General features: G+C 43.5%; 1 protein-coding gene across 3 annotated transcripts in view; it reads left to right on the top strand.

The window, feature by feature from the left end:
- The window catches only part of JAZF1 (JAZF zinc finger 1), a 309481-nt gene that overhangs the window by 172794 nt on the left and 121043 nt on the right, over positions 1 to 15644 (top strand). For all 3 annotated transcript variants that reach the window (XM_080666509.1, XM_080666510.1, XM_080666511.1), the window contains one exon: positions 223 to 295. In XM_080666509.1, the coding sequence (XP_080522635.1) occupies positions 223 to 295 (73 nt within the window). The remainder of the gene's footprint in view (positions 1 to 222; positions 296 to 15644) is intronic.

The following is a 15644-nucleotide window of genomic DNA, read 5'->3' as shown; positions in this document are numbered from 1 at the left end:
GGACATTTTATCACTGTTGATGTTTGGAATTCCCTTGAAAAGTAATGCAATATCTTGTTATTTGCGAATGAATGGACAAACGATTGTGCTTTGCTGAGTTTTCTTTAAAAAGAGGTATACTAAATTAATTTTTTTTCTGTCTAGCCTTTATTACTTTATGTTAGGTAGGCTCATATATTCTGATGCAAAAGCTGAAAATCATAATTGTGTTTTTTATTACAGATACAGATCCACGTGTTTTAGAAAAACAAGAATTGCAGCAGCCAACCTATGTTGCCCTCAGTTATATTAATAGGTAAGCCGTTTACAGAATTTATAGCAACCTCATATCTGCTACATGCTTACTTTTTTCAATGTAACTTTTGACAGAGTAGAAAAAAATGTCTTCAGTTTTAAAATATTTACGGGAAATTATTGAAAATCAACCTTTCTATGGAATGTTCTTGTGTCTCTGTTGGGGAGATGCAGGAGGTAGTTAGTTCTCTGTGCATATGGCTGGAAAACGACTGATTTATAAGCTCATTCGGGAACTATTTTGTATGCAGAGTTCGAATATACTCTTTGGACTTCATTGGGCAGTTTGGGAGATTAATGGATTTATGTTTGAGTGAAACTTTTAAACGCTGGGGTGAAGAGGCATTTTATGAATTAGTGCATTGTTGGAGTATCAGAATATAACACATTGAAATAATTCAGTATCAGAAAGCTATTTAGTAGAAGCTCATCTTTGAGTAAAAACATTGTCAGCAACTGAACTATTGTGAGTTTTTACTGAAAGTGAACATGTGAGCACAAGTTTAGAGAACAGTTAGAACTTGATCTATCAAGTCTGAAAGAGGATGTGGTGTTTCAGCCAACTCAGATAATTTAAGGAGACAGTGATTTTTGGAGAGAACCTGAAATCTGCTTACATTAAGAAAACTCACACCCCTGAAGAGAGAAAAGCAAAGCACAGCAAATTAATTTTTTTGTTTGTTTGTTTGTTTGTTTAGAGAAATTTTTTCTTTATTGATTAAGGTATTACATATGTGTTCTTATCCCCCCATTGCCCCCCACCCCCTACCCCGCACTCCTGCCCTCACCCCCTTGGTGTCTGTGTCCATTGGTTGGTTAGGCTTATATTCATGCATACAAGTCCTTTGGTTGAACTAGTTTTTAATGGAAGCGACAAACCCTGCTCATAATTCAATGCATGACTTTCTATTGACTCTCCCTTGTTTATAGACAACGGAGCGTGTGTTTTAGTCATTGGTACCAGAGCTGAGGTTCAGGGTCTGAAGTGGAAAGTTGGAAATGAGTTACTTGTACTGTTTCATTTTAATGCCTTTTTAGAAAACTTGCTTCCATCTTGTCTAGAGAGAGCTTTGGAGTTGACTGTGCTGCGTCAAGTTCTTTTATGAAGCGTGTTTTTAAAAGGATTCATTAGCATAAGCATTTATTTGACTGTCTGTTTTGTGTTTCCTACTTATCAGCCTTCCCTGAAAGAGAGAAAAGATCTATAGTTTATCATGATCCATAATTTTTGAGATGTTTAAAGTAGAACACCTTCAAAATCACATCAGATACAAATAAAGATGTATATGTGTTATTTCCAGTGATTAGCTTGGGTTTAGAAAAGTCTTTAATTATACATTAGAATTATGTGAATGTTAATTAGCCTAGTTATAGTGAAGGATGGGATAAATAGGCTTATAGATTAACTGTGGTATTAAGTAGAACTTTTTAATGGTGTGGCTATTGTGTTTTGGGTAAAATATGTTACCTGGATATATACAAATTCATGTGATACCAAGCCTTGTTCTAATAAGAGCCTATGAGGTTTTCACGTTCATTCTTCCTGATTAAATTGTCAACCATGATGGCAGCAAGGATCTATTCATTACACAGGTGTTATACTCACTAAAAAAATACATACACTGGCCCTAGCCGGTTTGGCTCAGTGGATAGAGCATCAGCCTGCAGACTGAAGGGTCCTGGGTTCGATTCCAGTCAACAGCACATGCCCAGGTTGTACCCGATCCCCAGTAGGGGGCGTGCAGGAGGCAGCTGATCAATGATTCTCTCTCATCATTGATGTTTCTATCTCTCCCTTCCTCTCTGAAATCAATAAAAATATATTTTTAAAAATATTTTAAAAATAAATACTCTGCCAGGTGTGATTTGGGATACACACAAGTTGAATAGGGACAAGGGCCACACACAAAACACTACCAGAGAACTTGATTCAAGGATGATAATTTAGCATAAACTGTGCAGTGGGATATGCCTGAATCCTAGGGAGTTAGCGTAATCAGTGGGTGTGAGATTTCTTGGATGAGTCTTCTGGGAGAAAATGAGTCATTTTTTAAAATAATCTTTTATTACTACAGCATTGTAGGCAATTATAAAGTGTAATCAAAGAAAAAATTTTTAATTAAAATGTCACATTCCCATCACTACTGATAACACCTTAACACATTTTCAGGTTATAAAAAACAAACACACAGCATGGTTCAGTGGTTGAGCATTGACCAATGAACCAGGAAGTCACAGTTCAAGTCCCTGTCAGGGCACATGCCTGGGTTGCGGGCTCAACCCCCAGTAGGAGGGATGCAGGAGGCAGCCAATCAATGATTCCCTCTCATTATTGATGTTTCTATCTCTCTCCATCTCTGAAATCAATAAAAATATATTTGGCCTTAGCTGGTTTGGCTCAGTGGATAGAGCATCAGCCTGTGGACTGAAGGGTCCCAGGTTCGATTCCGGTCAAGGGCACATGCCTGGGTTGCAGGCTCGACCCACAGTAGGGAGTATGGAGGAGGCAGCCAATCAATGATCCTCTCTCATCATTGATGTTTCTATCTCTCTTCTCTTTCCCTTCCTCTCTGAAATCAATAAAAATATATTTAAAAAAGCATGCAACAAGAAATGTTCACACATATTATATATATATATAGTATATATAAACAAAAACTGTTTCGCAACCTACTCTGTAGTCACTGATCTCTGCTTTTCCATTTCAGCACACTTGAATGTAATCTATATCTAACCCAAATCATATTTAGATTTTCCCACATAAAACAAATCCTTTAGAGTTGTCTGTCTCATCCAGTGTCCAAGCCAGAACACTGCATTGCACCTCCATGTTTTTCCCTCTTTCTTTTAATCTGTCCGGCACAGTCCCTTCTATTGACAGTGACCAGAGAAGGGCCAGGGTCCCCCTGGAGGCTCCTTCCTCCTGGGCTTCCTTCTGGCTGTCTTCCTGAAGAGGTCATTTAGTGAGTTCCTCCACTTTCTGTGTCCGCTATAAACTGGAATTTGGGTATGGAGAAGACGCATCTTGAACTCATCACATCATTGTATTTAGAGGCCTGAGAGATCAGAGGACTTACCACATGTCATCTTAGCTGATAAAGTAGACTTGTGTATGGGGATTGACACTTTTACTAGTGATTTCTAGGTGAAGGGGACCGTGTATGGAAGGTTGCCCAGGTTACTAACAACCCTCCTCTCTCGGGATCCCTTTCTAAACAGTGCCACATTCATAACATGGTACTTAACACATGGTAGGCCCTCTGGATGTTTGTTTGTAGATGGTAAATAAACACCTAGTAAATGGAAGAGGGCAGAGCAACGGGCGGCAGCATGGAGGAAGCCATGTCTGGCCATAGGGAAAATCTGCTAAAAGGAATCATTAGGGCCTTCGTTACAAAAGGGATGCATTGGAAGTCACGAAGCCAGTGCGGGTTCAAGAAGAGACCAATGTGGGTTAAAATGTGAGAGAAAGTCTGCTTAACAGCAATATCCTGACTACAGCAGAAAAGAGGACTATAAAAAATTGAACAAATAAAGGATTTTTTTTTTCTTAAACCTCAGGGGAAAGTAAAGTCTCATTTTGCTGAGCAGTGAAGGCAGGCAAAGAATTAATATTTTGCTGCTCGTATATTCATTTGTCCAACTCTAATGGACTTTGGGGTGTGTCAAAATTGAGATGAAACTTCCTTTGGCAATAACATTGATTGAAATCAACAGTGTTTGGATCCTTAAAATGGAGCTACCTTTTGGATTATGAAAAGAATTGAGTAAAAATTGGATCCTTTATTTATATCTATTTAATGTTGCTTCACTCTCTTGAACATAATGTGTCGAACAAACCTTTAATTCCTTTAAAAATAGATCTGTTACAATACCTGCACAAATTTAAAATAGTAATATTCTTTATACCTAAACGACAGCTCTCCTCAAATCCCCTGCACTGCCTGGCTCAGTAGCAGTTAGGTTTGACCTCCTAGAAATGGATTTTTATTTAGCCTAGTGTTTGCTACTAAAGTTAAACAGCAAATTCTAAAATGGACTTCATAGAACAGTAATTCCAAGGGGTATCTGCCAGTTTCACATACACGCACGCATACACACACACACACACACACACACACACACACACACACACCTGAGGTACTCACAGAAGGGTTCTTTGGTCGATTAAGTTTGGGAAATCCAGGGTTAAATAAAAAGGGTTTCTTTACCACGGGATTATCAGATCCTCTCCTATGCTGATCTCCAGAAGGGATAATGTAATTCTTATATGTACCTGATCTCAGCACTTCTTCCTGAAGCATCTGCTGGGACTAGCTGCACACATACGTGTCGGGCATTGCTAGAATGATCATTTCCACCTATATCCTCGGCTCCCCTGAGGAACCCTGGAGCCTTTTGTTCAGGACAGCTTTCTATGCTGATTCTGATCTAAATACAGAATGCTCTCTTTATTCTCATGGTCAACTGGGGAGAAGGAGGACAAAATTGTGCCTTTGCTAACTCCATTAACTTCTCCATTAACTTCTACACTTTTAATAAGGATCCATTTACTTATGACTTGCCTGGACACCTAGCTGGCTTTTGTGTTGTTTTACCCCCCAACTGCAATGTAATTCTCTCCTCTCTTTGAGAAAGAGGGCAATATTATGGCCTCGGGAGTCAGCCTGTTTAGCTGAGTCTTGTCTCTGCTCTTCACAAACTATGTGAGCAAGTTGGCAAATCTCGGCCTCTGCTTCTTCATCTCTGTTAACAGCAATACCTTCCTTACTGTATTAAATCAATCAGTGCATATAAAGCACCTATAACAGTGCCTCTGGCACAATGGTATAGAAATAATAGGTCTTTTTATTCTTCCTCTTCCGCTCATGCTAAGTCACCCTTTTCTCTATCAAGCCATACTGCAAAGGAAGCATTGCTTTGGAGCGGGGCCACAGCAGTTTCCACCAGGAAGTAAACTCCAGGAAGCAGAGACATTTCCCGTCTCCCAAAACTGTATTCCCAGCCCCAGAACAGTGTCTGGCACATCGGAGACTCAATAAATATATATGGAGTAAATGAATGAGTGTAAATTTGTGTGACGGTGAATAAGTAACTGATTCTAGGAACTCTAGGGACACTTCTGTGAGAGACCAGGAGCCTCTACTACCCAAGTGCGTCGAGAGGGCTGTGTGATGAAAATGGAATGGCATACTAGTACAACTTCTATTCAGCATTTATCTGGAATCCAGCCTAAAAATATCCTAAAGGAGGGCCATCACTGGTGCTTCCACCATAAAGGACTGGACAGAAGCATGAGATAATGGGTTTCAGGCTCAGGATACGAAGCAGAAGACTGAGATCCCCAAAACAAAGGAAGCGTAGGAGGTGAGTGCTGTGGTCACCGGGCTCACTCCTTGGGGACGGTTTCCTTATAGCAGGAGAGTGAGCTGGAACTCAGGCAGAGCAGTCCCACTGAGCTGAGAGAGAGACGGCGGAGTCGGAGCAAGTAAAGCAGCACGGGGGCATTGGAGATGAGGCATCTGTGCAGAAAGGGGCCATAAAAGTTTGCATGGGGTCCTTCATGAGTCCATGGCTGAGGGTGGACTATACCGGTTCAGGGTAAGGCTGAGTCTTACCAAAAAGCAGTGGCGACAGGGGTGAGGATGAAATGGTGAGACCAGTGGTCAAGCAGTGCTGGTAGGCATTGCATTCCCACTCAGCCCGCATGGAAACACCTTGTTAATACCCTAAGCTTCCAAATGAGATACTAGAAAGACCTTAAATTAGAAATAAGAACTCTGTCCTAGAGGGTTGCCTGCTCTAGAGACACCTAACAACACCTAAAACCAAGGCCCCGTAAGATTTTCAGAGAAGACAGAGTTTGGAGGTGAATCCTAACAGAGTTTGGGCTTTCCACAGATTTGACAGAATAAAGTATAAATCTAGGCCGACACAGGTTCAACATGATCAGCCTGCTAGAACAAAAATCACTAGTCTCAATAGGAATGAATCAGACAAAAATATGTCTGATGTACAGTAAAAAATTACTAAACATGAAAGACATAGGAAAATCTAACCCTTAAATGAGAGGGGGGCGGGAAACAGTCAATAGAGACCCTCCCTGATGTTAGATTTAGGAAACGAAGACTTTAAAGCAGTCATTATAAATGTGTTCAAGAACCTAAAGGAAAAATATGCTACAGAAGAGGTTGTTTTGAATGAAAATAAAATCAGTCTGGATGCTGGGGTTTTTTGGTTTTTTGGGGTTTTGGGTTTTTTTTTTTTCCAATCCTCCTACCAAAATGTGAACTGCCTAATGAAAGCTTTCTTCCTCTTTCCCACGTTTATTCCCACTCCAAAACCTCAGCTAATTCCCCCAAACCCTCATTCTTGCTGTTTCAGTTGGACTCATTTTTGCCAGATTATAGTCTGTCATAGCCTCGTAAAGAAATGCTGTAATTAGCCAAGTGTGCACTGGCCTTTTATTTATTTTATACAAACAAACATTTGATTTTTTTTTTTTTAATCTAAAGGCAGTAAGCTTTTTTTTTTTTTTTTTTTTTTCATGAAACCACCTGTTTGTGGTCTTCGGAGAGCAGTCCTATTTATTACAGTACAAGACATGCGTTTCTCTTTCCCTCCTTTGTCCACCAGATCTGAAGTTCTGCCGTGTGCCCCAGACTGAGGGCTGTGGCCTAATGCATGCCATAAACATGTTGCATGCTGTTAGATCTCAAACACCAGACATCGCGCTACCATTTTCTTAGCCTGTGTTTTTATGGACATCGGTTGAAACAAAGCCGAGATGGCTGCCTGCCAGGTTTCCTGTGTAATGTCTCTAACCTGATTTGGCTTGCTCATTGTGTTCTGCAAAAAACATGCACATTCGAGGGACACCGGGAAGCTAGAGGGAGCCCGTACGTGGCGTTCTGGCTTGCTCCGACTAGTAGCTTGTGCTGCTGGCGTGAAACACAAGGTAGAAGAGGGGCGTCTTGGCAGAGCTGGGGGTCTGATTTGTTTGTTAGGCCTCCTGGAATAATTTACTTTGTCATCTACAGTTTGTTCTCAGGGCAGTTACTGTTTTAAAACAGGTTGCTTATACAACTCAACATCAGACCATCTTTTTAGTCTTTCTTTTCTCCACCCATCAGCATTTATGGCATCTTCATGTTATGCATCTTCCCATCCAGTTCAAAGCTGCATGACTTTCTTTTTCTTTCTTTCTTTCTTTTCAAAATCTTCAAACTTATTACAGGCCAGTAGAGATTCAGTGATACTGAGACTATCTAGAAACAGGCGTGGGCAAACTTTTTGACTCGAGGGCCACAATGGGTTCTTAAACTGGACCGGAGGGCCGGAACCAAAGCATGGATGGAGTGTGTGTGTGAACTAATATAAATTCAAAGTAAAGGAGTGGAGGGGAGAGCAAGAGAACCCGATAGAACAGCCGGATCCAGCCCGCGGGCCGTACTTTGCCCACGGCTGATCTAGAATTAGACTTCTATTTCCTTTGCCCCACTTTGTAGAAACCCATTGATTAGACTTTGTCCTAAGCAAGAGCTGCTATACTTTCTGTAGCTCCACCCGGAACATTTCCCTGTGGATCAGAGTCTCCATGGCCTCCTCCTTTTCTGCCACTTTTGCCTTGAGACCTCTAAGGTCTCAGCCCTTCTTCCTTGCCTCCATATGCAGGCTGGTTGCTAGATACCAACTTTGAATTTGCCATTTTAGATTAATTCCCGTGCTCCAATGTCCTTGCCCACCCATTGTTTCCAATCTCGGCCTCGGATGCATTTGTCTCTCTCTTCGGGCTAGCAGCTGGGAGGCACTACGGAAAAGCACCTCGCAGTGTGATTCATCCCATCTCAGCTGGACCCTCAAGACTGTCCCGTAAGCCTTCATCCCTAGTTAGAGCCTTGCTGGATTGATCAGTTTCTAGGGTTTCCCATTTCCGGGTTCAGTCTTAACGTCCCTCCCTCACCTTCGAATTCATCGGGGTCTTTCATCCATGTTTGCTGTATTTTCTTTCCCTTGTTCGAAGCTGGCACCATGGCCGGTACTCCACAGCCATCTCTGGTCTCTGTGGCCTCCAACCCCCTCTCCTCTGGCTCCTTTAGTCACACCGCAGTGTTAATGTAATAGCGGGTGCCCATCTACATTCTTCCTCAATGCGGGGGTTTTATATAAATAGGGGTTTGGTTGTTTGTAACATTTGTTTGTATAAAACTGTGAGAGATGGAGAGAGGAGAAGAAATATATCATATACAAATATACAGATCTCTCTCTACATATAACACACACACTTCTCTTTTTGTTTTTTATTTAATATCTCTCTAGGCCCAAGTGGGAGATAGCGATAAATCATTCTTTAATGGCTATGTAAATGTCTAAGATATGAATGTATAACAATTCAACTCTTCCACTACTAATTGGTGGACATTCAGGTTGTTTCAGATCTATTTGCATGTGCGTGTGTGTATTAAAGCAGTGCTGGAGACCAGCTGGAGTGGCTCAGTTGGTTGAGCATCGCCCTGTGCATCAAAAGGTTACCAGTTCCATTCCTGGTCAGGGCACATGCCTGGGTAGCGGGTTCAATCCCAGGTTGGGGCATGTATGGCAGGCAACTTATTGATGTTTCTCTCTCTCATCAATTTTTCTCTCTCTCCCTTTCTCTCTCTGTAAGCATGTCCTCGAGCAAGAAGTAAAAGTAAGTAAATATTAACAGTTGGTGCAGTGTAGGTTGACCCCTGGTTTGTTCTACATGCCAGCATTTCTTTGGATTTCTATATTAGTGGAATCTAGGTTAGATTGCCTCCCTTTCCTGCCAGTGCCTTTCCTGTCACACGTGGAATAAAAGGGAAACTCCTCACCATGGCCAAGAAGGCTTCTGTGATCGGGGCCCTCACCTCTACAGCCTCACCACCTCGCCTCCCACCCTCACCACAGATCTTACTCTTGAGCACACCCAGCTGATCCTCATCCCAGTTCTTCTCCTTGCTGGTCCCACTGCTGGGATGCTGTTTATTCCATCAGAGCTTCACGCAGTTCACTTTCTCACCTCCTTCAGGTGTCTGTTCAGATGTCACCTGCACTGCAGGTCTTCCCTGAGCACCAGTGAAATAGTTCCCATCCGCCCATCTCTGTGCCCTTACTCTGCTTTCATGTTCTTCTCGGCACTTAGCACCTGAAAGTGTCTTATTGTTGAGTGCCTGCCTCCCCCTGGAGAATGTGAGCTCCGTGGGGGCAAGGACTCTGTCATCGTGGTCATCACTGTGTCCTCAGCTTCTAGAGCAGGGCCTTGAACTCCTTAGGTGTTCAGTCCGTGTTTGAATGGATGCATGGATAAGAGACACAGTTTTATATGTTCCTCCCATTCTCTGTTTTATGCATCTTTCTATTTCCTGCCTCTTCACACCGATAAGTACAGGGAATACTGTGTACAGTGGCAAATTTCAACATAAGGTATGACCTTGGAGATCCCCCTCCACCGCCACCATACACATTTACAGAATGACTCGAGGCGCTACACCTCTTATTTCATTTGGAAATTCAGATCGCTGGCAGTAATTCACTTGATTTATCATTTTCCCCTTATGCACAACACCTCGGAGTTAATTAAGGAGGCCATGAATCTTCCCTTCGTAGCTCTAACGCACTCCCATTTGCAGGATACTCTCATATTGCTGAGACTGTTGGTTTGGGACTCGAGTTGAAACATTACTTAGTTTTCTAACATTGAGGGCCATTATGCTGAACCTACGTATTAGTCTTGCCTTTGAAGGCCCTTCACTCACAAGCTTTACAAGAGCTCCATGTCTTCAGTTTCTGATAATGTGTTCTCATCTCTGACACCATGGCTAAGACCTGGCCTGTTGGCTTAAAGCAGTGCAGCTAGGTCAGCCCCGTGTCCCCAGAAAGACCTCTCCAGCCTCAGCCACGGGGTAGACTCTCACCTCTGGTCTCCAGCAAAGGCAGTCTGGGCTTAGAAAGGACAGCCGCACAGCCATTCATCCCAAACAACACAGGTCCATCCAGTCTGGACAAATAAAGATAGTCAAGTCATCAGAAAGCATTAACCTTAAATCCTTAAAAGACCAAAACTACTTTTTATCAAAATGGTCATATTGAGCCGAAACCGGCTTGGCTCAGTGGATAGAGCGTCGGCCTGCGGACTGAAGGGTCCCGGGTTCGATTCCGGTCAAGGGCATGTACCTTGGTTGCAGGCACATCCCCAGTAGGGGGTGTGCAGGAGGCAGCTGATCGATGTCTCTCTCTCATCGATGTTTCTAACTCTCTATCCCTCTCCCTTCCTCTCTGTAAAAAATCAATAAAATATAAAAAAAAAATGGTCATATTGAGGTAGAATGGAATGTTTAATACAGAGAATTGCTTCCTGTTTAATCATTTTCAACACAGGTTAGATTCTGTTGGTTGAACACCTACTGTGTGCAGGGCACTAGGCGGTACACTTCACGGTGTCATCTGTAATCTCACAGTGACCCTGCAACAGCTCTTGTCGCCCTTTTACACCAAAGAGAATGAACCCGGGACAGTTGTGGCAGCACTTAACTTTTTTAGTGCCCTGGACCCCTTGTGAGCTGTTGAGGCCCATGGATTATTTCCAAAACTAATGTTTTTAAATTCATAAACTAAAATATATAGTATTACAAAGAAAACCAACTATGTTAAAATGTATTGTCAAATATTAAAATAACAAATTTGCGGTATGGTAGCATGTGCTTCTTTATTAAGGCCTTAAGTAAAAGAAACTTAGGTGCCAGGTTAATAGCTCCCTAATTTCAAATTAGTGGTAAGTATAAACAATATTTTGAGATCTGTTACAGTTTTGCTGTGACTTCTATGGGTGCAAAGTCATAGATACTGTGAAAATACTGTGATTGGCTGCCTATATTCAAAGTTGAAAGAAAGGCTACATTTTAGTAGTGATTAACAGAGTTAAAGATATAAATTTTTTAAATCTAAGTTCACAGATCTCCTGAATTCTACCCCTGGCCCCTTAGTGTCCACAGACCCCAGGTTAAGACACCTCAGATGTCAGAGTTATTAAGTAGCTTTAAGACGTGGGCTCATACCCAAATTTATGTGATTCCAAAGTCTGTGTGTTTTATTGTACGTCATAGTGCTTCCCCATACTATTACCTTGCTTTCCATAAGAACGTCATTTACTTAACATGTCATCATGCTGCCCTGTGGAGTATAAGGTAGAAGCAAATAATAACAATTAAAGTGTATATCATAACCCATTTTATTTTACAAAAAAACTTTCACAAATAACCCAAATATCCTAATTTCTTATGCAATCACCCATTTTCTCCATTGAGCCATGATTCTACTATAAAAGATGGCTCTTACCTCATTTTTCACAAGGATCAAAGAAATTCAGTGACTTGCCCAAGTTCACACAGCTAGTAAATGACAGACTTGGGATTTGAATTACCGTATCTTCTAGTTGTGTATCCCTGTTCTGTCATTCTTCTGGATCACCCAGAGAGTAACATGAAAAAAAGTCAGATGGTTTCTCTCAAAACCACACAGAACCCAGGCATGTCCGGGATGTGGCCTAGGTCTCCTCATTTCCAACACCATCGCCTTCCCTCCTGCACACTGCCCCTAAAAACCTACAGCTCAGGCCTTACTCTCATCTCGTTCTTTCATTGAACATGAAGATCATGTGGGGTTACCAACTAGACTACTGAAGTGTTAGCTTGTATTTTATGTCATCGTCTCCAGTTGCTGATAAAACCACACAACAAGCGAGGAGGATTGTTCACTCAGCCCCAAGCACGTGGCAATTTGGTCTCTGGTCATTGCATTCGTGCCGGTCCTGTCCCAGGGGTTTTCCCCTTGTTCGATGCGAGTTAGTATGTTGTCCTTGATGATTCGTTCACTCTGCACCTTTGCTATGGCTGTAAACATGATGTTCGACAAGCAGGATTTGCAGAGAAGCCTTCCTGGCAGCTTCCACCTTGTGATCATTGAAATGTCCCTGAAGATTTAGGTGACAACATGGACCCATGTAATTTCCAGATGGTGGGGCCCCCATACAATCAGTTCCTGCCAACTCCCCTCTCCCGTAATGAGGTAGGAGTCAGCATGCCAAGACCAGAAATGAGAGCTGGCTTTTGGAATCGTCCCTGCCTTCTCAGCAGTGTCTGCATACATCTTCCCTTGACTGTGCCTGGCTTAGCCGACTCAGTCTTTCATTTCAAGTTGAGAGAATCTAACGATAGTCTAGACCAGGGGTCCTCAAACTTTTTAAACAGGGGCCAGTTCACTGTCCCTCAGACCGTTGGAGGGCCGGACTATAGTTTAAAAAAAAAACTATGAACAAATTCCTATGCGCACTGTGGGCCCGGGACAAGTCGGCTGCTAAGCAGGACAGGCAGCGGCACCCGGCGGGCCGGATACATGTCCTCGGCGGGCCGCATGTGGCCCGCGGGCCGTAGTTTGAGGACCCCTGGCAGCATCACCTTGGCAAATCGTGTGCTCACCTCTGTGTGTCAGACACTGCCCAAGTTGCCTTGTGCCCAAGCAAAGGGTAGCAGGGAGGCTGTGGTGTCCTCGTCCTTACACCTCGAGGACGATGGCACGGTGCTTCCTCTCCAGGCGGGGGTGACAGCACAGGTGCCTTTGTAGTGCAGGCTCCCAGGAAACATCGAATCCACTGCTGGTTCAGAGGCGATTTAAGTTTCCATTATTGGGGCGGGTTCATTTGGAGCAAAGAAGCTGGGAAGTCGCTTGGAGCTGTGCTTCGTTGTGCCCAGGCAAACACTCCGTTTTTCTTTTCCCGCCTGTTTTATCGCTGTGTTCCGCACCAGCCAGATTCAGTGACGTACAGTTCTCTGGGGCCAAACAAGTGAGATGAAAAGCCGATTCTATATTGCATTAATCTTTGCTAGACAGCAGCCGTATTTTTAAAACTCAAAGCCGGAATGTGTTTAGTCATAAAGGCACATTATGCTCTTAGCTCATTGACCCATTAAAAAAATTATTTCTGGATTTGGCATAGATTTCTCTATGGCTAAGGCCAGCAAGTGCTTATTTTCTAGAGTTTTAAAGAGGCAAGAACATATTTGTATATGATATCGAAGAAATCTGAAACGTGAAAAACTATTGTAAACCCTTCAATTTCTGATCCCCTAGGTCAGTGGTCAGCAAACTGCGATTCACGAGCCGCGGTTTGCTGCTCTGTTGACTAATGAGTGTGCCGACCACTGGGATAGGGGCTTAATCACAAGGAACAACAACAGCCTGTAATTATTGGAATCGAGAGTCTAGGTCAGTGGTCGGCAAACTCATTAGTCAACAGAGCGGCAAACCGTGGCTCGCGAGCTGCAGTTTGCTGACCACTGCCCTAGGTCACACAACACCTGTAGCTCCTAAAATATGTCAAATACAAAAAGTCAGACCCTGGCTCTGAAATTCCATCTTCAGAATAACAGAGCTTTGCCCTGGCTGTCATTTCTCCCATCTGTTAACGAGTTTATTATGTGAACTGTGAATTATGGGACTCCTTCTATTATGTATTGAACTAGAAGCCCAGCGCGTGAAATCACGCGGCCCTGCCCAACAGCACACGCCTCACCGCGCCTACCCACCCACCCGCCAGCCGCCAGGCACCCGGGACCCGGGCTGCTTCTCTCCAGCCGCTGCCAGGCACCCACCTGAGACCCAGGCTGCTTCACTGCAGCCACCACCACCACCCACCCGGTTCCCTGTGGTTCCCCATCCGGTCGTTGGTCGTTACAGCGTTACGGCCACAGGCCTTTTATTTTTAAGATAATACAGCTTATAGCAAAGCTAATCAGCCAGGAATTTCAGGTGGTCTTCCATTTAATTCCCATTTGGATCTGGGTTTTCCTGCTCTACATGTGTTTTTTAGAGTCATCCATATTATTGCATGTATTAGTACATGTTTTGTTTTTGTTTTATATGTAGTGTTGATGGTGTGTGGCTATTATAGACAACCTGTGGACATTCTTGTACCAGTCTTTTGTGAGCATAGCATTCGTTTCCCTGTCTGTTACTAGAGGTGGAATTGCTGAGTATGGGACAGGTGTGTATGTAGCTGTTAGAAACAGCTGCAGAGGTTTTGAAGGGAGTTGAACTGCACTCCTCTCCTACAAGCACGAGATTGCTGGCTGTTCCGATACTCACTGACACTCTGCATTGTCCGTCTTTTCAAGTTTAGTTATCCAGTGGTTTGTAGTGGTATTTAGAGCAATTTATTTTTGATCCATCATTCCTCTTTATTTTTGTTACGTAAAAATGCCAAAATAATAGAAGAAAAAAGTGGCATCTAGATTTCATCTAGATAAGATGCTTTTGTGGCATCTAGATAAGATGCTTTTGTGTGTCCTGTCAAGTTTTATCCACACATGCTTAAAAATGATGCTAGAGAAACTGTTTTTAAATGTTGCTTTTTCATTTATGTGTTTTCTGGATTGCTGTGCAATAATAGGTAGTTAGGCCCATGTGCGTCCACAAATATGGCTGGTAAGAAGACGTGAGTCCATCTCTTTACTGATAAAAGAATGAGTCTGTTGGATCCCTCCCTTTACCACCGTAAGAAGGAGCAGGCAATCAGAAAACTGGGATGTCCCTGCATTCTATTTCTTCTTCCTGTGCCCAAGCAGAGAACCCCACAGGTGTCCATGAGCCATTCCCTGCCCAGGCCTCAGGGTGCGATGTGGCCAGACAGGGTGCAGGTGGGCCTAGAGGGCCTGCCCGGCTGCTCTCCAGGTGCCCTGTGTGCTGATGTCTGTTCCTCTCTGTTTTCAACAGCCCCTCAGTCTAGCCCCCCATTTTCCTCCCCGCCCCCCGCCCCCTTCCAAAATGAGCAGAAGTCTTAGGTGGGAAACTGTGATGAGAAATGGTAATTGGGCCCTTTTAAATCTCTTCGATTAGAAGTGACGTGGCCCCGGGCCAGCCCACTTCCTCAGATCTGTGGGGAGCAGCCCCATCTGCTCCGGCTCGCAGTTAACCTGGATGTCCCAGCCAGTTTTCTTGTCAGAACTTAAGCCCCTTTATCTTTGCTGCTCACACTGCTTCTTTGCACGTTACCTGATCAGAATCCCAGACCTCCAAAGGAATTCAGAATTTTCCAAGCAGGTTTCCACGGGAAGGTCAGCCAGGACCATCCCTGGAGAGTTTCCTAAGAATTCTGTTGATTCAAAAGCCTCACCTCATAGAAGAGTGAGAAACAAGCCTGGCTTTCCCATGAGAGGCTGGGCCACGCGGAACGACTGTGGCAGACTGTGTCCTCCTCCCTCTCGTCCGTACACAGAGGGGCGCAGAAAGGGGGTAATGCCATCTATGGACATCAGCTCATGACGGGTGCGGCGACC

The sequence above is a fragment of the Plecotus auritus genome, assembly GCF_963455305.1.
Source record: "Plecotus auritus genome assembly, chromosome: 4".
Taxonomy (NCBI): Eukaryota; Metazoa; Chordata; class Mammalia; order Chiroptera; family Vespertilionidae; genus Plecotus; species Plecotus auritus.
This window is presented reverse-complemented; position numbering and strand designations above follow the sequence as displayed.